This window comes from Epinephelus fuscoguttatus, linkage group LG6, assembly GCF_011397635.1.
Source record: "Epinephelus fuscoguttatus linkage group LG6, E.fuscoguttatus.final_Chr_v1".
NCBI lineage: Eukaryota > Metazoa > Chordata > Actinopteri > Perciformes > Serranidae > Epinephelus > Epinephelus fuscoguttatus.
In genome coordinates this window covers 5,512,888-5,539,975 of record NC_064757.1, presented here as the reverse complement: position 1 = coordinate 5,539,975, position 27,088 = coordinate 5,512,888, and the positions used below count along the sequence as shown (strand labels likewise).

Below are 27,088 nucleotides of genomic sequence, written 5' to 3'. Positions count from 1 at the left end.
TTAGTGGGTAGGGCAGGCATCCCATTTACAAAGGCAATGTCCTCGCACAGCAGCTCCATGTTCCTTTCCAGTCTGTGGCCCCTTGCTGCATATCATATGAATCATCATCTGAAACTAGCAATGACAGTTATGGTAAATGGACCTGCATTTGTATAGTACCTCTCTAGTCATCTGACCACTCAAAGCGCTTTGTTACACTACGAGGCATATTCACCTATTCATACACTGGTGGCCAAGGCTAACATATAAGGTGTTGCCTGCTACTCAGTTTTTAACACACTCACACACCGATTGAAGCATCATCTGGAGCAATTTAGGTTTCAGTATCTTGCTTAAAGGTAGTTCAACATGCAGACTCGAGGATCTTCCAGTTGGTGGACGACCCGCTCTACCTCTGAGCCATAGTCGCAGTTGATTTGTTCTGTGCACCGCTTTGTGCCAGCTGTAAGATAGGGACCTATGCACACTCCTGTTCCTGTAAAATGGTAAATTTATATTTTTATACTTTTCATATACATTAAACAAACAAGATGTAATGTGCTGATTAATGAGTTTCAGAGTTGCTTGTTGGCATCTTTATACAGAGCTAGGCTAGCTGTTTCCTCCTGTTTCCAGTGTTTGTGGTACGCTGCTGACTGCAGCTTCATATCTAACAGATGGAGACGACAGTGACATCCATCATCTCATTGAACTTTGCAAACTCATAAATGATCTCTGACTAAATACAGACCCTGGCTTGCAGAGAGTGTGTTAACCAATCATTTAATGCATTATTACTGTGTATCTGCGACTGACATAATCTATTGCCATTGTGTCTGTCATTAAATTAGGTGGTGACATTCAGTGCTGGCTTAAAGTGATGTTCCTGCTTACAAACTGCGAGGACAGACAAAAGATTCATTAAGACTTTTTCTTAGCTGCAGAGCTTCACAAATCCAGATATTTTATTAACCTGGAATTAGATCCAAATCAGAGCCAGCAACTGAGCCCTAGAAAGCACCTTGTTTTGTTCTAATCACTGAGTGTATAATTCAGATCATCACTTTAGACACAAGATTAAATGTTCATTGATGTGTCTGAGCCAAAAAGGCAAATATAACATTATTACCATAACACCCATCACTTTCACAGACTCACGTCCTACTTCAGCTTTTACTAACTTACCTTCATACTGTAGTTATGTGAACTCTGTTTTCTGTTGAACAACACTGAGGTGTGCTCACTTTCACACCTTTTGAGATCTCCAAATAAAGTCATTAAGGTAATCCTGTTAAACTATTGGTTCATTTCCAAGCTGTCTGATCGTGTTTCTTGACCCATCAGATGATTTGTGTGTGATGTCACTGTGTTCCCAGATGATCTTAGTAATTAACTTGTCCAATGCAAGGTTATCATAACCTCTGGTCTTACCCATTGGCAAAAACTCCAAAAATAAGACTGAAGTTGTAATAAAGCTGAATTATTATTTAACGTGGAAGAGATCTCCTTTCTTTACAGCAATAAACATCCTCAGCACTGACTGTTCCTCACCGTGTTTCCTCAGTGGAAAACACAGGTTACCAAAAGCGGCTGTTGGTACATCATCAGCTTCTGTCCAACAGGTCTGGCAACAGTAGTGCCTGAGGCTGTGCATTTATAATTGGATCAAAGGTAGACCTGTGGCTGAGCTGAACAATATGACGTAAGGAGCAGAATCAGTTTCAGTTAAACTGGACATTGGTAGGACTGGAAGCAATTATTTGTTATTGAAAAATGTTGTCTTTATGGACATTTATACTGGATACAGGGTAAAACCCCTCGAGGCCCGCTCAACTTGACTTGATGTAACAGTCATGTGAACAGTGAACAGTGACAGCTTAATTTATTTTTATAAGTAATTACTTGCTGCATACATTCATGCATCAAAATTACTAAAATTCAAATTAAGGCAACATTAACGAGACCACATACTGTAAGGGACTGTTTGTTACCTATCAGAGGAGAGGGGTGACAAGGTTGTGACTTCATTTTTATTTGTTATTTTGACCCTCCTCTGAGCTACAAATATTCCTTGAGCTTCCCTGAGTGACTTGGGGATAATACATGACCCACCCCCCACCATAAATAACCTTTTTTTTTTTTTTTTTTTTTTTAAATTCACACAGAGTTTTCACCAAAACAAAAAGCTAATTTCTTAGCAAAATACAAATCCTCCTTACAAATCCCATGGCATGGCTTATTTTTTTTCTTTTGTAGGTTCTGGTTAGTGCAAGTTAACCGGATCCTGGCAAAAAGTTAAAAGAGATATAAGAATACGTGACTTTGATAGACCTGGTCTATTTTCTGACGGAAGGCATTGTTGCATATAATGCTGTAAAGGGCCGTCAGAAAACTGAAAATCTGAAGACTATTTCTGTCTTTCCAGATTCTGGCTATGACAAATGGTGTCATATTGGTGATTTTTCAACCTGGTTTCATGATATGCGGATGGTTGCCGTTATTGTCTAAAGGTGCCCAGTGGCATCAGGGGGGAAAGCGGCAGGACAACAACAAAAGTTAATGCGCTGAAAGTCTGGGTAGGATGGATGGGAGGGATGGTGGAAGGGTCCAACAACCACTGACCTTCACCCAGGAGGCCAATGTTCTCTTCCCATAAGGCTGTGAAGCCAAACCCTATTCTATTTTCTTAAACTCAACCACGTGTTTGTTGGCAAAACATAACCATGTGTGTCTGTTGTTGAAGGAAAAATACACCAGTTCACGGTGTTGTACTGCCGTGGTCTGTTTATTTTAAAAGACACTGTGTGCAAACTGTACATTTCCTGTGATAACAGAAGTGTTTTTTGGAAATGAATGTAACAGGCTGAAGTTGACACAGCAACCAACCATCACACCGAGGGTACGTTGCATATCATTTGTTGACGTTGAAAGTCTGTCACCAAACATCGATATTTGACAAGGACGGAGTGAGAATGTGTTCGATGCCCTTCAAACCTGCCAGCAGGTTTTGGGGTTCAGATTGAATTTAAGATTAATACAGAACACGACCTTTTGAAGTGCCTCCCCGAGCCAAGATAAAAAACTCAAGTCCCTCCCTAATGCTTAAAAAATAATTTAACATTCCATTACTCCCTCCTCCGTCATAAATAACAAACAGTCTCTAAGTAAAACTGTGCATCATTTTTTTCTTCTTCTTTTTCTTTTTTTAATTAGTTCTGGCGTTTTAGCCCTTACTGATAGGACAGTAGTAGATTCATGGGAAGGGTGGGAGGGAAATGGGGGGACATGACACACAGCATTGGGCCGCAGGTTGGAATTGAACCCTTGCTGCTGCAGATGACTCAGCCTACATGGTGTGCACATTCTACCAGGTGAGCTTGAGGTCGCCCCCAGTACCAAGTTTTTAGTATGTTATGAATTAAGTAGGGATTCACAATAATATCAGTACGTCATCGGAATCGGCCAGTATTGGTTCCTAAATGAACTGTCAGAATCAGGCAACATTCTTTTTCTTATTTTGCTCAATGAATTAATTTTACATACATTGAAAAGTATTGTATCTCATGTCTCAATCTTCCAGTGAGCCATCACAAGAGTATGCATGCATAATATGATTTTAATTCCACTACAGAAGAGACTTGATGATCACTATTAGGTGGGAAAAAAAGGGGATATATCGATATCGGTATTGGTTATCAGCCAAATGAGTTGGTATATTTCAGTATATCATATAAAATCCAATATTGCTCATCTGTAGAATTAAGCATAAAAAGTAGACTTGTCCATTTCGTTTGTAGCCATGGTTATGCCGTTTTCACCAGTTACAGTTCAGTCTCAGATTTAATGACAACTCCTACTGTCAGAGATTGATAACATCAATTGCACTGATGGCCTGATAAGTTCATCATGACCACAAGCACCTCATTTGGAATGATCTGCTCCATGTTGCTCACTGAAGTTCAGATAAGATTAGGATTTCTCATCTTACACTGTAATAATAATTTTGTAAGATTTATTGAAGAATAGATTTTCATGCTATTGTATAGCAATGTGTTGGGATGTATGACTGATATATTTGACACATTACCTGCCTGTTCCTTCACATTGCAGAGTGACACTAACATTTTCAGCTGACGCTGAACACGCTGCACATCATTGTGACTAGTCACTAACTTGCTACAGATTTCTGTAGCATTAACTGCACAATATTGCAACATGTAACAAACACTTAGGAGGGGAAATGAAGCACCTCTCTCGTGATTGGTCCATTTCTGATGCTAATCCTCCTGAGACATGCACTCCCATCCTGGTTCTGTATGAAGTCTTTGTGTTTGGACAGAACTCCCCTTGAAATTCAGCATAGTTGTAAGGTAATAACTCGCTTTTACTGTATGACCACAAATGTCAAAGGATTAGCCTGAAGGGCAAAGGACAATACTGTTAATAACAACACAAAGGAAAAATCATCTGTCTGCTTATCCGGCAGTCATTCACTCAGTAATCAACAATATTTAAGTTTTTTCTCCATCCAACTGAAACAGATAATTTCAAAATGAGTTGTCCTGTTCATCCTGTTCACCTCTGTGACAGACAGATCCAACAACATAAATCCTTGTTTTTAGAGTAACAGCATTACAAATTTGCACAACAGCCCCCTATTTGCATATGCTCTTGCCTTAGAAGTTTACAGCCAACACAGGGCACTTGAAATACACTGTGGGCACTCAGTAAGTGCACCATGTGCTGCCCCATTCCTGAGTTAATTTGTAACTAGCATCAGTGCCCTAGCAAAAAGGAAAATCCAGAAGTTTTGAAATATTGCTGGCTCCAAGCGCTGCCCCATGGAATGGCTTGCAGAGCATACACAGGGCCAGTAGTGTGTGTAGAGCCCAGTGTAATTAAAGGGTGCTATAGTGCTGGCAGGACTGAGGTGAAGTTTGTCCCACTGACTCAAGGGATATTTCAGGAGGTGTGTTTAGGTGACAGAGTTGTGAGGAATGTTCCAGCAAGACTCTGAATCTTCCTTATTAACAGGGACGCTGGGGTTACTGTGTTTTCAATTGCAACCCTTGTTTGTGTAGCTACTTGTTTTTTGGTTTATTTATTTTTAATCACTAGGACACCAAAGGAAACGTTTACATCAACCCAGAGAAATAATGTTTACATTTGATATTTTTTTGGCGAACCATTTGCTCACGATATGACCTTAAATGATTAATGTTTAGTTTAAAACAAATGGAGCTCCAAATGAGAATAGCTTCTTCACTGCTTGATTTTCATCACTTGTAACACAGTTGGCAGTGTATCACTGTTCTGCTCACTCTACCTGAGACCTTTTTAGAAGTACATGCACTGTAAAGCCCAATTCACTCACTCAACTTAAAATGTTTTTGGAAACAGCTTGCACTTAAAACTTTTAGTTTAGTACTATACAGTAACGTAAAAGTGTTGAGTGCACCAGACACAAAATAAAAGTGTCACATGACCCTTGTCCAACAGTAATTTTATATCAATTTAATAAAACTTTTTTTTGCTGACACACTGAGTATATATATATAGATATATAAACACATTGTCTCACGGCATGCTGGAAAACTCCACCCATTTAGTCCCAACACACCACAATATGTTTAGTGCACAATAATTGTTGTTTATTGGCCTTAAACTAATTAGGCAAAATCAACTTTATAAATTGTAGTCAAATTAACTCAAACCTCAAAAATTGTTGACTTAACATAAAAAATTGATGTCAAGCTGAGAAGGAATGAGTTTTTGTGTCAAGTGAACATAAAGTTTTTGTGTAATTTTGATCATCCAGTAGGGCTGCTCGATTATGGAAAAAAACATATTCACAATTATTTTGGTCAAAATTGAAATCACGATTATGCAAACGATTATGCGGTGCACGTGATGAACATTATTTACCCGACGGCATGTCATTTCTGTCTCTACATGGTCGCATGTTTACAGTTCTCTGCTCCCTGTAGCACGCATGGCGGAGTTTGGCCCTGATGCGCACGCACACACACACACACACATACACACACACACACACACACACACACACACACACACACAAACAGACCAACCTCTCTCACTCTCCCTCTGCCAATTTCCACACGCTGTTTTTGAAATCTTCCGTGTTCACCTGCCCCTCTCATTATTCGTAGTTCACCTACTTGACTGGCTCATGGAGTGAATAGAGAAGAGGAGGGAAGGAGCAGTATTGCGCATGCGTGACTTCCGTAGAAGACAAAATAACATCTCCAGGCGTCCAAAAATTGTACCCTCGATTCCATTAATTTTGAAATCGTCTGACCTCAGAATCACAATCGCGATCACCAGATGATTAATTGCACAGCCTTACAATCCAGTAAAATTTGTGTAGACTTTACATCAAAATTTTGTGTCATGGATGGATTGGGGTTTACAGTGTTGTTGAATAAAGGAAAAATTCTGATAATTAGCGTATTAGCGCTGTGACTCCTTCTCCCTGTCACAGACTCGCTTCAGTGTTCTTGTCAGTAAAAACCCAAGTAATCAGAGTTGGATTTTGATTAACCCATCTTTCGGACAGATAGCAGTCAGATTGCATCAAATGAAATGGAACTGTGTGTGAGTTATGCACATCGATATGGTGGCCCTGACAGTTTAATGCACAGCAAATATATGAAACACACAGTAAGTAACACAGTGAGACAAAAATAAAGACTAATGACTAATCTGCTGTTCCCAAGATCAGTATGTTGTGTGGATGCCTTCAGCTGATTAATTTTTCCTTCATCTGATGGCTGCAGGTGTCTGATCTATCTGCAGACTGTAATCAGGACATCAGGATTACACACTACAGATCAACTGGTTACATTTTCTCCAACCAGCAGTATACTGTTGCAAATGAGCCACAGAAATCTTTGTGCTCATGTGCACAGCACACTTGTTGGTTATGATTAATCATGATCAACAGGTGTATTAAAGACACATTAAAAACAGTGCTATAGTACGCCTGCAGCACTAGCTCATACATTTTCGTCTTGCCTGGGTCTCTCAGACTACTGGTTCTCCATTTTTGAAGCCCTTACCAAAATATTTGCTAGAACAACTGATCCCCCCCTTACCTATGTGCTGGAACAGCTACATCTGCTACAGAACTTTAACTAAATCACAGGTGAGTGTGTGCACACATACACTTTGTCTACACCTTGTTTTCTTTATTTTTTTAGGTGTTTGTTTTCTTCTGTTTTTAGAGGGGCAGGTATTGAATTTTATCTGACAGTTTGACCCCAGGGTTGAAAAAAATATGTTATAAATACATGTTATTTTTTTCTAAATGTGAAAACTACTAAATACAGTGGAAAAAATGCTATAAAACATCATAGATCATAGGTATCCCTCCTCATATATTTTGTTTCAAATTCAATTCAGGTGCCGGTGAGTCCCACCCACATTTCCAATCTGCTAAGTAGTATATTATGATCAACTGTACCAAATGCAGCACTGAGATCTAGTAATACCAGGACAGAGAATTTGCATGCATCATTATTCTGATGAATATCATTTAAGACTTTGATAAGTACAGTCTCAGTGCTGTGGTGTGGCCGAAATCCAGACTGAAATGTGTTAAAAAGATTGCTTTGCATCATAAAGTATGGATTTGCTGGAAGACAACCCTTTCAATGATTTTCCCCAAAAATGGCAGATTTGATATTGGCCTATAGTTACTAATTGTTGTGGCGTCCAGATATGATTTTTTTAGGAGAGGTTTTATTACTGCAGTTTTCAAGGCCTGGGGAAACTGGCCTGCTTTAAGAGAAGTATTTATTATCTGCAGTACACCCGGAGCTATGCAGTTAAAAATGGTTTCAAAAAAGTTTGAAGGCAGAATATCAAGGCAGCATGTTGTGGGCTTTAATTTTGAAACCGTTTCTGTTAGAGTTGTGTAATCTAGGAGGCTAAAATGTCCTAGATTAACCGGAGGACAGGAAGGCACAAGTGTTATCATTCCTGAGCTGGAGCTGCACACTGCCTGTCTTATCTGTAATATTTTGTTTGTGAAGAAGGCTGCAAAGTCATTACATGACTTGTTGGACAGTAGTTCAGAATGGAGTGATGCTGTGGGGTTGGTCAGTCTGTCCACTACAGAAAAAAGTGTGTGGGCATTATTACTGTTTCTATTGATAATCTCTGAAAAATATGATTGCCTTGCATTCTTCAGTTCCTGGTCATAGTTCCGAAGACTCTCTTTATAAATGTCGTAATATACCTGAAGTTTGTTTTTTTTTTCGCCACCTGCGTTCAGCTTGTCTACATACTCTTTGTATTCTTTAACCAGTGTGGCGTTTCTCCAGGGTGCCTTTTTCGTACCTCACAGAACTTTGGTCTTAATTGGGGCGATAGAATCAATAACAGTCATAACATTGGAACTAAAACTGTTTACAAGGTGATCAACTTGAGCTGAGGGTAGGGTTGGTGATGGTGTAAAACCCTGGGTGAATAATAATGCACAGGTGTTATCATTTATATAACACTTTCTGATCGCCTCTGCTTCACTTTTCATAGGATTAGCAAGGGTGGTCATTTTGAACGAAACACAGTAATGGTCAGATAAAGTGACATCATTCACCACAACCTCAGATATTAAGACCTTTGGAAATAATTAGATCTAATATGTGTCCTCTGTTATGTGTTGATTCTGTGACATGCTGAGAAAACCCAAAGTTATCCAGAATATTTAACAGTTCCTTAGCACACCCATCTGTAAGATTATCAACATGAATGTTAAAATCTCCCACTAAAACAACACAGTCAAATCCATGCACACAATAGACAGCAATTTGGCAAACTCATCAAAAAACCTTGCATCATATTTGGGGGGTCTGTAGATGGTCACTAAAATTGCTCGACAGGGGGATTTTAACTGAGTGGCAACATATTCAAAGGACTCAAATTGACCATAAAACATTTGCTTACACTGGAGGCTGTCCTTGAACAGAGTGGCAACTCAGCCTCCTCTCTTATGTATTCTTGCTTCACTAAAGAAACTGAAATTTGGAGGGGTTGTCTCAATCAAAACTGCTGCACTATTTTCCTGACCTAGCCAAGTTTCATTTAAAAACATAAAATCAAGTTTGTGCTTGTTAATAAAATCATTGATTAAGAAGGATTTGCCAGCCAGAGACCTGATATTTAGAAGTGCTAATTGTGAAACGTTATCTGGCATAAGTTTAGAGACAGACTGTGATTGACATGAGACACATATCAGATTTGATGGGTTGACCGTCCTTGATTTTCTGCAGTTGTTTTTATTTTTGCCATGCCGCCGGCTGTGTGAAATTGCCGGCATAAGGGGGAAAGCGGCATGGTGACTGTCCTATCTCTTCTTTTCTTGACATTCTTGCTGGGACAAAGACAATCTCTGCAGGCTTCTTGTAATGTGGAGGACAGAGTCACAGACCGTGACGTCATCCTCATGGGAGGCGGTTGTTGTTTTGGGAGCAGTAACTGTCTGTCTGTCTGTCTGCTCCCTGTGTGCTGACCTTTCTGCTTATCAGTGCATATATGTTCTGATAAGATGACTCGATGGTGTGACGTATGTTGCAGCCAAGATGTCTGGAGCCAAGGTTGTTTGGGTGAATCCCGTCTGGCATGAAGCGGCTTTTTATGTTCCAAAAAACATTAAAATTGTCAATAAATCCAACCTGTTGCTCAAGGCAGGCTGATGACAGCCAGGTGCTTAAGCCAAGGAGTCTGCTGAAGGACTCGCAACCTCTGCTGAGTGTTGGGATAGGTCCAGAGATGAAAGACACTCCTGAGTGAAGTTTTTTAAGTGTTTCCAATAAAAACAAAAAGTCTTTCTTTAAGGTCTCAGACCCAGATTTATTCTTGAGGATGTCAAATGAGCCAGCATGAATAACAATCTACTTAATATGTGGCTGTGTAGACATGATGTCTGGTAGCACAGCTGCCACCTCTCTGACTGATGTGTTATTCACAGTTAGATTTTCAGTCCTGGCCATTTCCACCTGCCTTGTTATAAAATCCCCAATCAGAATAGTGTCTATCCTCTTAGCTTTGTTTTTGGCAGAATGATCTCTGGCTCTCGGCCTGGCACTGGCTTGTGACCTGTTAACTTTGTTATTGCTCAGTTTCATAGTCTCACCTTTATGAGTTAAGCGACTCTGTTTCCTCTGTTGCCGCTCTGTTTCCGTGGTGTGTGCGAGGGGGGACACAGAGCCGTCCGCACAGGGAGCCTGCTGGCTGTAAGCCGGGAGGGGAGCTGCCGGCAGAGGATGACTCCCGGACTGGGGAGACGTGGAACGGGCCGCATCGTCCTTGAGCTCACTGGAGTCCGGCGCTTCGACCCGCGATGACAGAGGCTCAAATCTGTTGGAAAGGCTGAGGTGGGATGAGAGACCAACGCCGAGCAAGGTCCTTTCTGTACTCCGTAACACCACCTCCAACCATTGCAGCTTACAACAGGGCGTTGAACTGCTGGGCTGCGGAGGAGAGGAGGTAGGATCCCAGGCTACTGTGTCCTGAAGAGCAGCTTTTAACGAGGAGATCTGTAGAGACTGCTCGTGAGCCACGTCCAGGGTGTTTGTCAGCAGCTCAGATTGGGACTTGAGTTCTGATGACAGCCTTCGGATGTCTTCCTTGAGGTTGGCAATGATCCTGTTTTTCTTAACGAGTTGCTGGTTTTCATCGGGAGGGCTGGATGTAGCCATTAGCTTAGCAAACCAAGCTAAGTTGCTACAGGTTGCTACAGGCAGTCTGACTTAACTTGTCCAGGCTTTAATCTTCGCCCTGTCCCGGTTGTTGATATTCTGGGAGGTGTACCGGCTCGAAGAACCGGAGTGTCGCTGTCTCGGTGCTGCCGAGGGAGCACGGAGGTCCGGTGGGCAGCACAGTGTCGTAGTGAAGCTAATACAAGCAGGTGGCACTCAGCCAACAGTGCACAGCAGCACTGTATATGCGGCGCATAGAGGTGAATGAGTGTCCGGGAGAAACCAGTGAGTTTCGCCAGGTAGTTGCAGTCACTCTGGTGTCCAGAAAGTGGCACAGAAGGTGTAAAAAGGCTTCTGGGGTGGCCGAAGTGTTCACAGGGACTTTCACTCTCAGGCAGGCAGTATCATTGTAGTTAATCCAGTTGTAGAGCAGAGAAAAACTAGATTGTTGCTAAAAGTTAGCGAAACTATAATGAAGTTTGGGGTGCGGCTATGTCGGCACCAGTCACACGTGTCCAAAAAGCTCAAAATTCACCAATCAAAAACACGAGATCGGCCATCCACCCAAACGAACAGACTTTAAACAAATAAAATCTTAAAAGTAGTTCATTAGACGTGGCATAAAACTGGTTTAAAGTTATAATTTAAGAGCCGAGGTGACGGAGGACGCCGACTCAAGCAGGAAGCGGAAGGCAGGAAGCGGCTTCAAGAAAGGTTTCAACTTCACACCTCCCCTACCTTTATGTGTAAACACTTCACGAAAGCGACAACAAACACAAAGATGACAAATCTGACCAAAGTGCTGCCTGAACTGCTGAATTTCTATTTACAACAGATAAAGACATACATACATTTGTGATGACCAATATGTGGTCGAGTTGGTTTATTGCATTGGGATGTTTTTGTAAAAAAAGAAATTGTTACCACAAAAAATTGTGAATGGTACATACTGTGCAATGGGAGAAATGTGTCCACAGGTAGACATTTGGCAAAGCTGTATCCACCGTGGGAGCAATCTGGGGAAGGCTATGTAGCAAACTCCCAGGAACAGTGCCAGCTTTGAAGCTGACTGACATAGTCATGGATGTATAAAGAAAACTGGATACAGTGGAAGGCAGAGCCCCGCCTCTGAAAGTTGCTAAGTGGCATGAAGCCAAAAACATTCAACTGCCACAGATATTACCCTGATGCTCAGCACTGCATCCACATCAATGGGCCCACAGAGCAGGTGCACTAGAGACTTCAGTCTGCTGAGCCGGCTACTTCCAGTTTAGTGCTCTACTAACTTGAATGGAGATAAAATGATTTAATCATGAGGCTCTTCTAGACTTTTCAAATATTATTGGACCAAATGGATTAAATCCTGATAGTAAACTGAGTCAAAGTCTTTTTGGGCCACAGGGCATCACGTGGCAGTGTAATTCCACTGTTTGGCCACTATGAAAATTAACTTCAAAGCCTGACACACTACCTGGGTGCCTGGACATAGTGGCCAAACCATGAAATTACAATCATCATGTGATGCCATTAAGCCCAGAAAGGCTTTTTCCCATAGATTAACAGTGTAAAAGAGACACCAGTAAATCATTGCATACATTTTTTTGAGTGGCACAAACCCCACGAAATGACTTTTTTCACGGATCAGGATTCATTTAGTTTGATGATTTGATTGATTCAATGGATTTGATCCCTTTGGTCTGAGAACATTTTGAAAGTCTCGAAGAGCTGCTTTATCATAAAATCACAAAATAGGTCTGAAAAAAAAAGTCTACATCCCATTCAGATCAGATTAACATTATAGGGGCAGGTGCTGAATGAAATATTCATTTTGTTCCTCGGTAATTTAACTCATCATTCTGGGACATTATTTGTAGCTGGAAATTACTAGATATGGTCTGTAATGAACATGGACATTGAGCAGAAGAAATTCATTATTTGAATGAGGTGAATTTAAGTCCAAAGTATGTACATATATGTATATATATATGTATGTATATATATATATATATGTTCATGTCCAGAGTGAAACTAAAAGTCCAAGTTGTTTGAACATAACGTTATGTAACTTATGTACCTATACATGTGATACATGTGAAACCAAAAGTCAGTTGTTTTAACCTCACGTTATGTTATTTATGTACGGTTATCGTACACTGACATCTCTCATATGACGTATGTACGTGCAGTACGTCATTACACCGAACCAGGACCACATCAAAACATTAACCATATGTTTCAACGTGTTTCAGCTATGTATCATATAAATATGCTAAAGGGTGCTCTGTGCATTGCTATGAGACACCCAGGGGAGTGAAAAAGTGTTTGACAACCTGGGAATGAGGACGGGTTGGAATTTATGCAGTTTTGATCTCCTGTTGGCTATCTTCTCTATCTCTATTGTCATATTGGTTCCCAAAGGCCTGTACGTTGGTGGTAGCATGTTTCCATCAGTCAGATTTGGAAAAATAAAAGTAGGAGTAGAAGTAGGACAAGCAGCTCTTCCTGTGGAAAAAAACTCCACATGAGGTTTGCAGAAAGAAAGCTTCATTATTACTGTGGTGGAGGTGAAACATTACCCACATATGCGACCAAAATCCCATCCGAGGTGATGTTAAAATCACCACACCTTCCCTAGAGAAACAAATCCTGTCTAAAAGGAGCCTTACACTAAGAATGAATATTAATTCTTACTCAATTCATACGGTATCATTATTGCAAATGTTACAAAATGACAACAAAATTCCAAGATCTATCATTTTATGATAAATTGACTAATTCTGATAAACACCGATAAATTTTAGAACTAAATCAAACTCAGTTCATAGTGTATAGGTCTCTTCAAGTAATCTACAGTGTTTACTGTCTTTTGTTCTGCTAATTGTCTCTTCATGATCATACCAGTTTAATCTGGAATTAGTAACTCATATTTGAAGGATATTTAAAAATGGCTTAACTTCTTCAGATGTCAGTGGTGAACCGATAAAAATTCTGATAAAATTTTGCTCAGTAATCTAGTGAGCAAAGATTTGTATTTTATGGTTTCGACACAAACTGCTGGCTCTGGCTAATGACTGTCACTGCATTTGTCTCTGCTGTTTCCTTGCAGTGGTGATCATGTGCATGGGAGCAGACAAAATAAGAGAGATCATGCTGGCTGCACACAGACAACGGCTGACCAACGGCAATTATATGTTCTTTAATGTTGAACTCTTCAACGCCTCTTCTTATGGTAAGTTTAACATCACATTATATTTAAATGTGTATTTTTTTACAAATGATGATGAAATTAATGATGAAAATCAGATGGAATTCTTTCATATTTTATACAGTCTTAATATGCTCTCTATTTATCTACACTGCAGTCCATAATTAATTGAACAGTAACAGACACAGTGGATCTGTACTCTGTGAGAATGTGAAAGTCACAAATGAAAAGCTGTGACTGTCACGTCTGGGACATTGGCGGGTGAAGTGCTAGCTGTCAGCTTAAATTGAGGGCATTAACACTTGGATACGGGGTGAAACAAAATGTTGGAATGTTTCTCAGGAGTCACCGACCAGAGCTAAAAGTAGAGTGAATTTGGAAATAGGACATTCATCAGGTGAACACAAACAAGACTCCAAATGAATGATAATATTCTTGTTGGCCTTCAACAGGCAACTGCTTCTTAACACGTTCTGTAATGCAGTTCGGCCAATCTAATCTCCAGAAAACTGTCGGTATTTTACGTTTATGCAAATCATGTTACGTTTGCATGTTTTTTTGTCGCATATATGTTGAAACTTTACATTCAACAACGCTGTGGTCAACATGTGGTTACGTTTAGGCACAAAACCCCCTTGATGATTGTCAGGAAAATATGTTTTGGCTTAAAATACCAGGTTTTGGGGGCACAGTCTCTGCTGGAAAAGCAGATATGTCTTGGTGAAAAAACAACTGCTATCACTGCTGGAAACACAGGGATGGGTCACTCCAAAACACCTACCTTTCGTGCCTAAAAAGCTGCTGAAAATGCAGCGATGACTAATTAAAAAACAGCCAGTTTTGATGTTTGTTGGTCATGAGCAGTGATCTGCAGCTTAGCACACATGCATTTTGCTTAGGTGACACACCATCTACCATCCCCTCCACCTCCTGATGACAAAGTCAGCTCATACACTATGTCACTGTATGAACATTTATATGATATGTATGAAACATGCAAATGTAACGTGTGGTTTGCAAAAATGCAATGCTTACATTTTCTTCTGGCAACTGGGTTAAATTCAGCATGAACATCAGTCTTCCTTGGAAGTCATAGATTGACCTCCCTGAACCACACTTTTATGTTGGGTTTCTGTATGTAAGGGGCACCCTACATTAAGTAAAGTAGAGCAACATCCTGAAAATTCATGTAATTTGTACACTGCAGAATTGTAATGAATGTAAATCAAAAATGAACCTGGACAGGGTTCAGAGTTTTTTTTTTTTCTTAAAACAGCTGCATCTGGTTTTGTGAAAGGTTTTGTCCTCTGTTTACCAATGTGTTTATTACTCTTTCTTTTCTTTGTTTCAATGTAAAAGCCTGTGTAAGGACAGCACTGTAGCTAGTTACAATAATACCTTCCTGTAGATACATTCAGTTTAACTTTAGGGATTAGTATTTCAAAGACATATTTTGATGAAACAGTAATGTTCCACATTAATGTTTGGAAAATGTTCCTTGTTCTGTCTCTGTTAAATTAAATTCCAGGCAATGGCTCATGGAAGAGAGGAGATAAATATGATAACGACGCGAGGCAAGCCTATGCTTCTCTGAACACTGTGACACTGCTCAGAACAGTCAAGCCTGAGTTTGAAAACTTCTCCATGGAAATGAAAAAGTCCATCGAAAAAACTGGGTTTCATAACTGCAAAGACTGTGAAAGTGTACGTATATCTGTATTATGGAATCTTTCTGAAGCATTAGTGACTGATGCATGATGAATTTGCAGATGCTGATATGTGACAATACAAGATAAGTTTGAACTTCATTTATCCTTGGGAAAATTGCTATTCAGCAGTTGCAGTACAAAGTAGGAAAGAGTGCAAATGTAAAACATCGATGAACAAATATCCAAAAACCACACAATCCAAATTATACACCACGCCATAACAAGGTCAACAGTAAGGATCATACATTGCTCACATCTATAGTTACTTTTTGGTAAGTTGCATATTGATAAGTAGCATTTAGCCATGTATGTACACTATCAAATGAGTATTGGGCTGCATTGGCAAAACAAAAAGTGGGACTACTAGAAACACCATGTGTGGTTTACTGCAATATGTATTTAAGGCTGTAGGACCTCAAAATATGGGAATAAATGGAATGGAAAATATAAGGAAAAGATAATAATAATAGAAAAAGACATACCTGGCCACTGAATCTGAGCAGCACTTCCACAGGGTTTGGATCTGTGTTCATTCATTCCTGGGACGAGTGGGTGAGAATCTAGAGTGAGAGGACAAAGTCAGATCTGAAATGAAGGCATACATCCTGTCCATCACCACTCTGGATGTTATTAGCCCATTAAATGGCCGTTATCTGGGATTATAAACGTCATAGATATGGATCAGTAGGGCCCCGCTACACCTACTGATAGGTTCAGCCCTTTCAGTGGTCATTACCATTTAGTTAGATTTCCTTTCTTTCCTCCTTTCCGCTTAGGCGCCAAAACGATGTGGTTAGGTTTTAAAAATGATCATGGTTGGGTGTAAATGTAAGTTTCATGTGAGACTCAAACCCTGGTCTCCTGGATCAAAGTCTTGTATTTGACTTATCCACCACCCCTTCCGTGAAGAAACAATAGTTTCTCATTTCAACCCGATCACATACTGATGTTTGGTCATGGTTTTTCCACGTCCACATATGATGAGCAAGGTACCCTGGGTCTGTTGGTTGTTGACATTCTGGGACGTTGTGTAAACTTCTGCCCTGTTACATGCATTGTCTGTCAAAATACACTTCTATTCTCACAGGAAATGTACAGTTTTCATACAGTCTCTCTCAAAATAAGCACACTACATTGGTACAACTCTGCAAATTGACATTTTTTTTCCTTCAGCAAAACACGCATGTTGTTGGGTTTAGGCAACAAAAGCATGTGGTTTGGTTTAAGACAAAAAAACAGGGATTGACCACATGTCATGCCAACGTGAAAGGATGGCTTTTTTGTCTGTCTGATGCTGGAAGTCACTCACCAAGCACTGGATTTTGATGATTTTGGAGTGAGACCAGGTTGAAAGAAAAGCACTTTCAAATTTAAAGCTCCCTCTGATTGGAATAATTTTCCTACCAACATAAGAATAGCTAACTCACTGCTCCTATTGTTTTTGTTATTTTTGTTGTTGGTAGTAGTAGTAGTAGTAGTAGTAGTAATATACTGATGCTCCAGGTGTCTTGTGGCATATACATCCCTTTTATTAAGCGAGGGTATTGCAGGCTTATGGGAATGACGTGGGGGTGGGTTGGTTCACGAGAGCTATGAATGTATGTTTCATGTTGTGATTGTGTTCATTGTAATGAAGTGTGTTTTGTGTCGGACCCCCTTGGAAATGAGATGGTTCATCTCAAGGGGCTATCCCCTAATAAACTTTGTTTACTTTCTGGCAGGAAGTTTCATTTCATGGCCTGATAATGGCCTTCTGAACCTTACAGCAGGTGTGGCAGGTCCTCTACTAACCCATGATTCTTATCACCACTAAATACAGCCATTTAATGGCCTCATAAAAATTCACTGTCTCCATTGTCTATGCATGATGACAACTCATTGGATTTTCTGGTGGAAGGAACAAACAATGTAACATATTGCTAGCTGTATTACAACCTGCTAGAGAATGCCTCTCTCATTGGTCATGGCTGGGAACTCGCAAACTAGTGCGTCACTCAATTCAGTTGGGCCGATTTGACCACAGAAAAGCGAGTGATGACTGGCATGGCCACAGTAATTTTTAGAACGTGCTCTGCAGGTTACTCATTGGCTCCCTGCAGGTGACCAGGCGCTCGTGGGCATCATGTTGCCTACCCTTGCTATAAGGCATATAATATTTGAAAGCCATCCCAGCCACAAAAAATGCTTTGTTAAATGCTTACTCATTGTAAATATAGCATGCACTGTGTGAATATATAGTGTTAATATAATGTGCTCCTGTGGATAGAGACTGGTGGCTCAAATATAGTTCTAACACTGTTGACTATTTTGCAGTATTTAAAATAATTCTGACAGACTGGCTATTAAGTCAAATTAGGTAACAGGAGATCATTATGTTAATTCCTCTATGAATTTCTGCTTTGTGTACACATGAAAACAAGAGGTGAAAAAGCTAGGATAATCGAAGCACAGATTCTTAATGAGCTTTTAATTCACAATATAAATATGATCTATACATAGCATACATTTAGATGCTTATTTGTCCGAAAAACATCTTTCAAATACCAAACATTTTAAAAACTGCCAGTTTAATCTGGGAGGGATGAAGAAAATGAGGTTGGCAGGCCTCTCCATCTGAAGCCCCGTCAACAATGCTAGGTCTACATTACTGTACTGAAGTTCTCGATTTTTTTAAAGCATACCTTGTAAAACATTGTATGAAGAGGACATTGTCACTGTTGAAGTGTAATTTCAGTCAAACTGTATGTTCCCTTTCAGGTCAACATGTTTGTTGAGGGATTCCATGATGCCATGTTGCTGTATGCCATCGCCCTGCATGAAGCCATTAAAAATGGATACAGTAAGAAGAATGGGACAGAGATCACCTTGCGCATGTGGAACAGAACATTTGAAGGTAAAACACATTGCTCAATTGAGGCCAAATTCACACTTAACACAAGTATTTGTGAAAACAGGGTTTTTCCTCTTTTATGCTAATAAAAGTATACAAGCACTGTTTTTTTTTTTTTAAATCTGCATCCCAATGAAAACACTTTGCTGTTAAGAATGTGCCAAACACACAAGCAGCAATATCACGCTCACCCTAAAAGCATGTTGGCCAGTCACACAAAGTTGAAGAGGAGATGTTGGCCATTCAGAAGCTTAAAAAAATGCTGTTATCGGAATGCTATTTGACTCTAATGGTGCATTCTGACGCCTCTGTTCCTCAGTACAGTGGAAGAGTACATGAGCGTATAAATAGTCCTGTTAGGAAGGTTAGAGCAAGTACTATTTTTGCCTTCACAAAGTGTCGCCTCAATTTGTGACACCTCACAAAGGATCTAATGGTGCACACTCTGATGTTACAAGCCAAAAACTTGTCTTTCCTTGTCTACAATTTCTTGAAAACCCTCGCCCTGAGAGGAGTTTTACAAAAGGTCTGTTTTCAGTAACTGAAAACACATTTGTGTGTGGATAAAAGGCCAAAACGCATTGAAAAGGCTATGTTTTGAAAAATACCTGTGGATGTGTGGACTAGGTCTGAATCAGTGATGGCTACCACACCACTATAATCAATGTAACTAGCACCAAGTAAAAAGGCCATCAGAAAATACTGGCTCTAGAAAAACTGCCTCTCTCCTAGCCTTTTTGTCAATATTGTTGAATACATAGATCTTCTAGAACAGATGACCTATTCCATACGACTTCCAAAAGAATTGGGAGAAATACAGTGGAAAAAAATGGTGTGTTTATTATTTTTTAGGCAATGAGGCAGATATCTTTTGCCTTGGATTTAAACATCCCATGACCTCATATTTGTCCCCCAGCACCCCCCTACTGATATCCAATATGCCAATATGTAACAACCTCAGCTGATAACATATACAGATATTGATATACCCGTCAAGTCTCTTCTGTAGTGGTATTAACATCATATTGTGCATGCATACTCCTATCATGATGGCTCACCAGCAGATGGAGACATGAAATACAATGCATTTCAATGTATGTAATATTCATTCATTGTGCAAAATAAAAAAAAAGCTGTTGGCCGATTCTAATAGTTCATTTTATATCATTTTATAATGATGCATTCCCAGGTTGATGATGTCACAGGCTTAAACTATTTGTAAGATAGGAATGGAATGTTAAATTCAAGGCCCTGAAATAACATGAAAGTACGTACAGGTTTTTTTTCCCAAAACTTTTGTGTGGCTAAGTGTTGTCATTGTTTCCATGGTGGTGGACAGGAATCGCTGGCCAGGTATCAATGGATGTCAATGGTGACAGAGACGGAGATTTCTCTTTGATGGCCATGACCAATGTTGAGGCCGGAACCTACGAGGTAAGAAGAAGCAAAACTCTTTATGGTCCTGACATCTTCCCCATCAGGCAGAGGATAGTTAATGACCTTGTGGGATAATATGATGATAATATTGTGTATTACCTTACAGGTGGTGGCCAACTACTTTGGTGTAAATGGAACTTTTCAATTGCTGCCTGCCTTCAACAACGACCATTTCACTCTGAGGGGCAGACATAAAGCACACACAGAAACAGCAGACAAATCATGTAAATGAACACTACTGTTCACTGAAACCTGTGCAATTGACTTTGACTTTGTATGTCATCTACAGTGGGTATGATGGAGTGCATGATTTTACTGATGAATGCTTTTCCAAACAGGTGGATTGGGAGTATCAGCTTTGACTGGAGTCATAGTGGGAGCTGTTCTGGGAACTGCAATGCTTATAGCATTCTACTTTTTCAGGTAACAATAGATATTTATCTTCTCATTTGTAAGCCTGTTACAGTTATTGCACAGTAGCCTGATCGCAATTATTTGAGCTGACCAGAATCATTCTGTGAAATCATCAGATTCCACAAACAAGGAAATTTAAAGCCAGTGTTACAAATATGGCAACAAACAGACAGTGAATCAGGTGTGTCTCCATCAGCTGGGTGAACAAAGTTTCAACCTAAGCAGAAGGTTCCAAAGTCAGGAAAAAAAAACATGACTGTCCAGACCTTACTGCTGTTGGACAGGTTCTTCTTTTGAGAGAGGTGCTGATAAGGGGTCTTCCCTACTCCCCTGATTGGAGAGTGTCCTTCAGGTGCAGCAGTGTGTTCTAGGGAAAATTATGTTGGAGCTGTCATTTCCATCCAACTTTTCTAATTAAATAATTCACACAAACCAATTCACATTGGATGGAGACATGATGTTGTAAGAGTAGTGTGCATGCTTTCAGGAGTAGCTCAGAGCATAGTGTGAGTGTAGAGAGTGTGTGGTTGAGTGAAAGAGTGAAGGAGTGACAGTGGATGCATTCAGAGCAGACAGGTGTTGGTGATCGGAGCAGAAAAATTAGTAGTAAAGTTGGTCAAGTGGTAGTAAATGTACAGTGTAGGTTTCAGTTTGTCTGTGATTAAATGCTGCAGCTTTTCAAGAACCAAGTAAAGTTCCTGTGTCTGGCTTCCCAACCGCTTGCTTTAGTAAAGGGGGTTAGCCCCAAAGTTAGCATCAGCTTCAGTCCTGGAGGTGAAACAAAGTGTCCCCTGTGCCTCCCAACCACAGTCTGCACAGTCTGGGAACTGAAGCAGGAATGGTTAATACAAGCTTCATGTTGTGTAGGTCTTGTTTTTATAGTTTTGACTCACTATTCTTTTTTAATTATATTTAATCAGTAGAGCATTGCAAGAATCAATCAATCAATCAATCAATCAATCAATCAATCAATCAATTTTATTTATAAAGCCCAATATCACAAATCACAATTTGCCTCACAGGGCTTTACAGCATACAACATCCCTCTATCCTTAGGACCCTCACAGCGGATAAGGAAAAACTCCCCAAAAAACCCCTTTAACGGGGAAAAAATGGTAGAAACCTCAGGAAGAGCAACTGAGGAGGGATCCCTCTTCCAGGACGGACAGACGTGCAATAGATGTCGTACAGAACAGATCAGCATAACAAATTAACAGTAATCCACATGACACAATGAGACAGAGAAAGAGAGAGAGAGACAGAGACAGAGACAGAGAGAGAGAGAGATGCAGGACAGACAGTAATGACAGTAGCTTACAACAACATTAATCAAAGTAATATTATAATTAATAATAATCACAAGTCAGACAACCACACATGCTGGAAACAGAGCTTCATTTCAACCGTATTATCTAAACCTCTCATTTGGAATTAACAGCAAATGTCACCACGACCAAAAGTCTTTTTTAAAATTATGTATTGCATGAAAAAATACTGTTATGGAAGTTCATCACAGTAGGTACTGTAGTCACGTTGCAAAAGATAATGGACTTTTACAACACAGTTTAAATAATCATATTCAGTTTTCCTCCACTAATAAATAATAACACTTTATGATGACTGAAAGGAATGAAGGTGAGGACTACAGAGACAAAGAGCAGGTTTAAAAACACGACTTCCTCTTTTTTTCCTCTGCAGAAAAAACTACAGGATTACTATTGAGCGTCGCACACACAGTGAAGAGTGCGACATCGGGAAGCACCGTCAGTTACGAGAGGACTCCATCAGATCGAACTTCTCAGCAGCATAATCCTCAGCAGCGGCAGTCCCTTCACAGAGAATCACACATCTAAATGTGACCAAAGACTTTGCAATGGTTGTTGGTGGAGCCATGCTGTTTGAAATTTTGTGTATGTATCCTCTAATGTTTTGACTTATTGTAACTCAGGACAGTTATCAGTCACAAAGCACCACTTCACTTGGTTTGTCCTCCATACAAAAAGTATATGATTGTATTGGTGTGTAGAAAGCTTTGACCATAATATTCTAGGATTTTTGAAGGATTTTGTTTTAGGGTTTGTTTGTTTGTTTGTTTGTTTGTTTGTTTGTTTTTAATATTCAGATGGCGATTACCATGACTGTGAATGATTCAGAACAGACGGCTATATTTGCAAGCACTACTGGGGTGGCTGAGGTTTACTTGTGCCTCTCAGGTTGACAGGACAAACAGGGGCCTCACGTTTAAGGCTGGTTAATTATAGTGGCATCTCGAAACTTTGAAGACAGCCGGAGCTAACCAACTGAAAAGGGATATAGGCTCAATCTATATCTATAGGCTATAAGCTACTGATATTAAGCTACTGATATTGTAAGGTTTTCAGTTCACCATAACCTTGCTGAGATCCAGCAGCCTCCATATAAATGAAATTACTCATTCCTAACTAAGCACATTGCTCTTAAATTTAGGAATGCTGGGTCACATACTGTATCAATTTGATCACATCTCTTTTACACCTTTTGATTGGCTCATTTACAGCATTTCCTTTTTTAAATTTGTCAGTCTGTTACATTCAATTATCACTTCATAACAAATTGTGGAACTACTTCCTGGTAATGGTTAATAAATTATTCACCAATGCTTTATAGGCCATAGTAAGAACAACTTGGGTTGAATCATTTTGGCTTGATAGGTAACCAACCTCCCAATAAATTTAAGGAAAAGTACAATTTATAACTACTTGGGAATTTTGTAGCTCTGGCATTTGGTTCTATCAATTTTTATCATCTGACCTATCTGATCTTCTTAGGTCTCATGTTTGGTGCCCTGTTGAACCTCCTTTTTATGTCTCCGTACTGGTGATCAGAGGAGGTTATTAGTGATGAACTGATTAGATTTAAGTGGTCAAAGGTCAAGGTCATTATGACCTTGCACCTGTCTTAGCTTATGAACATGAAATTTCAAGAACACCTTTAGGGAATTTCCTTAAATTTGGCACAAAGTCTACATGGACTCAAGCATGAACTGACTAGATTTTAGTGGTCAAAGGTCAAGGTCACTGTGACGTTGCGTCTGTCTCATTCTTGTGAATGTGATCTCTCAAGATGAAGGCCTTGGAGGAATTACCTCAAAGTTGGCACAAACATCCACTAAAGGCTCATTTATGCTCAACGTTAAATACGGATCCGGATACGGACAGAGCCTTCTGTCCGTGCTCTGCGTTCATGTCGTCCGTATTTCTGCACATTTCCATAAAGCTTACAGATACGGGCAAAACGGAGCAGTACCACCCGGAACCGTGGGGGCAGTGTTGCTGTCACTACCCGATACGTAGCTCTAGTGAGACACAAAGAAGAAATAACAATTCAATTTCTTCCATCGGCAGTACTAGAGAAAAGAATTCTCCGTCCTCCAGTCGCGATGTATTTAACGGCCTCACCGACCACCGCCTCCTATAACGCTGCCCCTGTTTTTGTCTTTTATGAAAGAGGTACATTATCAATATCTCCTCCACAGTCGCCATGTTTGTTTTTGAGTTTGTTGTTGTCATAAACTTTTGACACTGGGCTGCCCCCTGGTGGATATATTGGTTAACATCCATGCCAACGGAAAGGGCGCATGGAAGTATGTGGGCAGTGACGGTCACATCGTTTGAAACGGACGTATACATTTTCATACGTAAAGGGAGCATAAATGAGCCCTTAGACTCAAGGATGAAAATGACAGTGACCTCAAAAAAACATGTTTTTGGCCATAACTCGAGAATTCATGAGCTAATTATGACAAAATTTACACAAATGTCAAAAAGCATAATATGATGATATTTAATAGGTCAAAAGTTCACAAAATAGGTCAGAGGTCAACTTCACTGTGACATCATAGAGTTTTGCAAAAACTCTTTTCTGGTCATTATTCACTGTCATATCTCAGGAGCAAAAGGGAAGACATTTGGTCAGATATTTAATTGGTGACACTAATCTTGGGTGTCCATCTTGAAACTGTGCTAATTTTATAAATCTTCTGTGCCACCAGAGGGAAGATGTGTGTGAAGCATCCATGTTTTAGAATTTGCATTTAATTTGCAGCATGCATATTTGAAGCACTGTCAACTGTCTTGGCTACATATGAGTCTGGACAGACATGGATGGATAAACTGAAACTCTAACTTTACTGATTAACAGAGGCATACAGGCAGTAATTCTAGTTTTATCAAAATAACAGTGTTCTGACTTTGGTGAGTACAGTGTTACAACCGATTGAACTAATGGCCAGAGATAGCAGTTAAAAAAAAAGACTTACAAAGCTTGTACTACTAAAGGAGGATAAACACAAAACTTTTAAGTAATTTATGGCTTATAATGACACATTCATTATGAAATGATTTATTAACATTACCAAAGATATAAGTTCCAAATTTTAAACCTTTTATAAAGTATTTCATATCAGAAAGTGGAACTGAACACATAATCGATTATGATGATGTCATGATAGATAATTACACTTCAGACTGAGATGCTTTCCACAGACAGTAGTGACTGCATGAAAAAAGTATTTCACTCTGCATTAGTGACCTTTAGTTTTCTTAACTTTCATGCAGAATTAAAACACAAGGTTTTTAGAGACACAAAATAAAGACAGTGAAGTTGGTAAATAGCCTGCCCAGCCTGCTGGTTCAGTTTGTGTGTTGGGACAAAATTCTGAGAGTAAACTGATTTATTGTATTCAATTTCAAAGACAGTTTTATTCTGGAACACCACATTCACTTGCTTTATTTAAAGCTCTGTATAATGTTACCACAATATCTTTTGGTATCTGGTAGGATATAGTGACTTAACGATGACCTTAATGTGTATTTAAATTATTTTATGTTATTTATAACATCAATATTTTAAAATATGTCTCTCTCAGTATTGAAATTATAGTGATTATATTAAACTTCATCGTATTTGGTTTCTCCATATCATTATTTCTCCACCTTATCTTAAAGTTCACCTAAACTTCTGTTGTTCCCAACAATGAGTTCATGGTATTGATGTAAGTTAAAATATTAGTGTGGGGAATGTTTGATCTGTATAACAGCCAGTGACAATTTTGGCAACGGATATTGATTCTGTTCTAGTTTTAGTCTTTTGATTAGAATGTATATTTTAATAATTAGGATTTGTTTTGTTCTATGGAAACATAAGACAATTTATGCTAACTTTATTATGTGTAGTCTACTTTCTGTCAAGCTTTTTTTAAATTATTATCAAAGCCCTGCTATCTCCTCAGTATCACATTGAGTTTGACCCATTTGCACAGCAGTCAAATATAACAAAAAAGGAAGAAAGTGAAAGAAGTCAGTCAGTTTGAGTAATAACAACCTCTGCTGTTTAAGCAGCTGAAATTTAATTGACAGAGAAAGATCATTACTTTAAGCAAAAAGACATATTTCACCGATGTTTCCTACATAAAACTAGGCTGCCCATGCAGTAAAAAGATGCAAACACTTTTGAAATTGGTGCTACATGACCAGAGTAAACAGAGAAAAAGGACTGTGGCATTCACTTTTGCTCATTGAATAAAAAACCTACAACTACCAGAATGGACTGTGCTCCTGCTGATGGGTGACATAATGTGGACTGGTCCATGTGAAACAATGGCAGCTGGTGGATTCACAAACGATCTCGGATTACAGTCAAATGACAAGGTAAAACATGTTTCTGCAAACATTTGAGGCGAGAAATATGCAACTTAGTAACAGAATCTTGGTTTATATTTGATCAGCACTACTTAGTTTTACCATTTGATTTCCCTCTGCACATGGGAGAAGTTACCTTGACGGCTTTCTCCAAGAAAGCTCTTTCTGACAGAAAGTTATTCATTTTAACCCAAACCACAACTTTTTTCTGAACCTCAACCAAGAGATCCCTTTCTGCTAGTAAGGAAAATGTGTTAATTTGTTCATTGATGTGAATATGCCAATTTTCATACTTTTAACCAGCAAGATGCAATGCTATGCAACCACAAAATACCATCTGTCTGTCTAAGCAGCGCTCAAACAACATTCCAAATTAGTCTGCACCAAATTCTTATATAGGAAATGTATAAATTAAAAAAAATAACCATCATATTTTCACTGGCCTCTATGCTGCTTTACTGTTTACTAACCTATTTTAACCTGTCTATCGTTTATTTTTGTCGGGTTTTCCAATGTTTAAAAAAACCTGCGTACATATGCTAATTTTGGTGGAAAAGACGTAATAAAAACTCACCACTGTCATGTGCTCGATTAAGGGGCCTTATATCTATGATGTCGATGCTATAGCTTTTTCTGCCATGATCTCAAAATTGACAATATAGCATTTAGTGTCGTCATGATTACTGTTAGAATAATAATAAATGAATCCGGAAGTTCTATACAATCTGAGTTTTCTGGTGTGTCCTCCAACACAAATCTGATATCAGAACAGCCTTTGGCACACCATGTGTGCATGGACAGAGACATATCAAAAACTTAAAGTACAGAATAATCATTTTAGCCTTATACACTGTTGGGTCCATGTCATTCAGATCACTCATAGTGAAGAGCTCTGAGTCTTCATTGGTCAACTACATGTCTTTGCAGAAATAAAATGAGACAAAGAAACAAACATTTCTTCATGATCAATAACTCCTTCACAGTGCACAGGCAGGTATGTGAACAGTTACGTTCACAACACTAACTGTCTGTGTGAATACGTGGCTTAGAAAGCA

General features: G+C 39.4%; 1 protein-coding gene across 1 annotated transcript in view; it reads left to right on the top strand.

The window, feature by feature from the left end:
* Positions 1–26,766, top strand: part of npr3 (natriuretic peptide receptor 3) — a 45,285-nt gene extending 18,519 nt beyond the window's left edge. Inside the window, exons 2-8 of the mRNA XM_049578800.1 lie at positions 13,807–13,929; positions 15,434–15,609; positions 18,372–18,507; positions 19,844–19,938; positions 20,048–20,165; positions 20,280–20,364; positions 22,054–26,766. Coding sequence (XP_049434757.1) covers positions 13,807–13,929; positions 15,434–15,609; positions 18,372–18,507; positions 19,844–19,938; positions 20,048–20,165; positions 20,280–20,364; positions 22,054–22,165 — 845 coding nt within the window. The 3' untranslated portion in view covers positions 22,166–26,766. The remainder of the gene's footprint in view (positions 1–13,806; positions 13,930–15,433; positions 15,610–18,371; positions 18,508–19,843; positions 19,939–20,047; positions 20,166–20,279; positions 20,365–22,053) is intronic.
* The last annotated feature ends 322 nt before the right edge of the window (positions 26,767–27,088 follow it).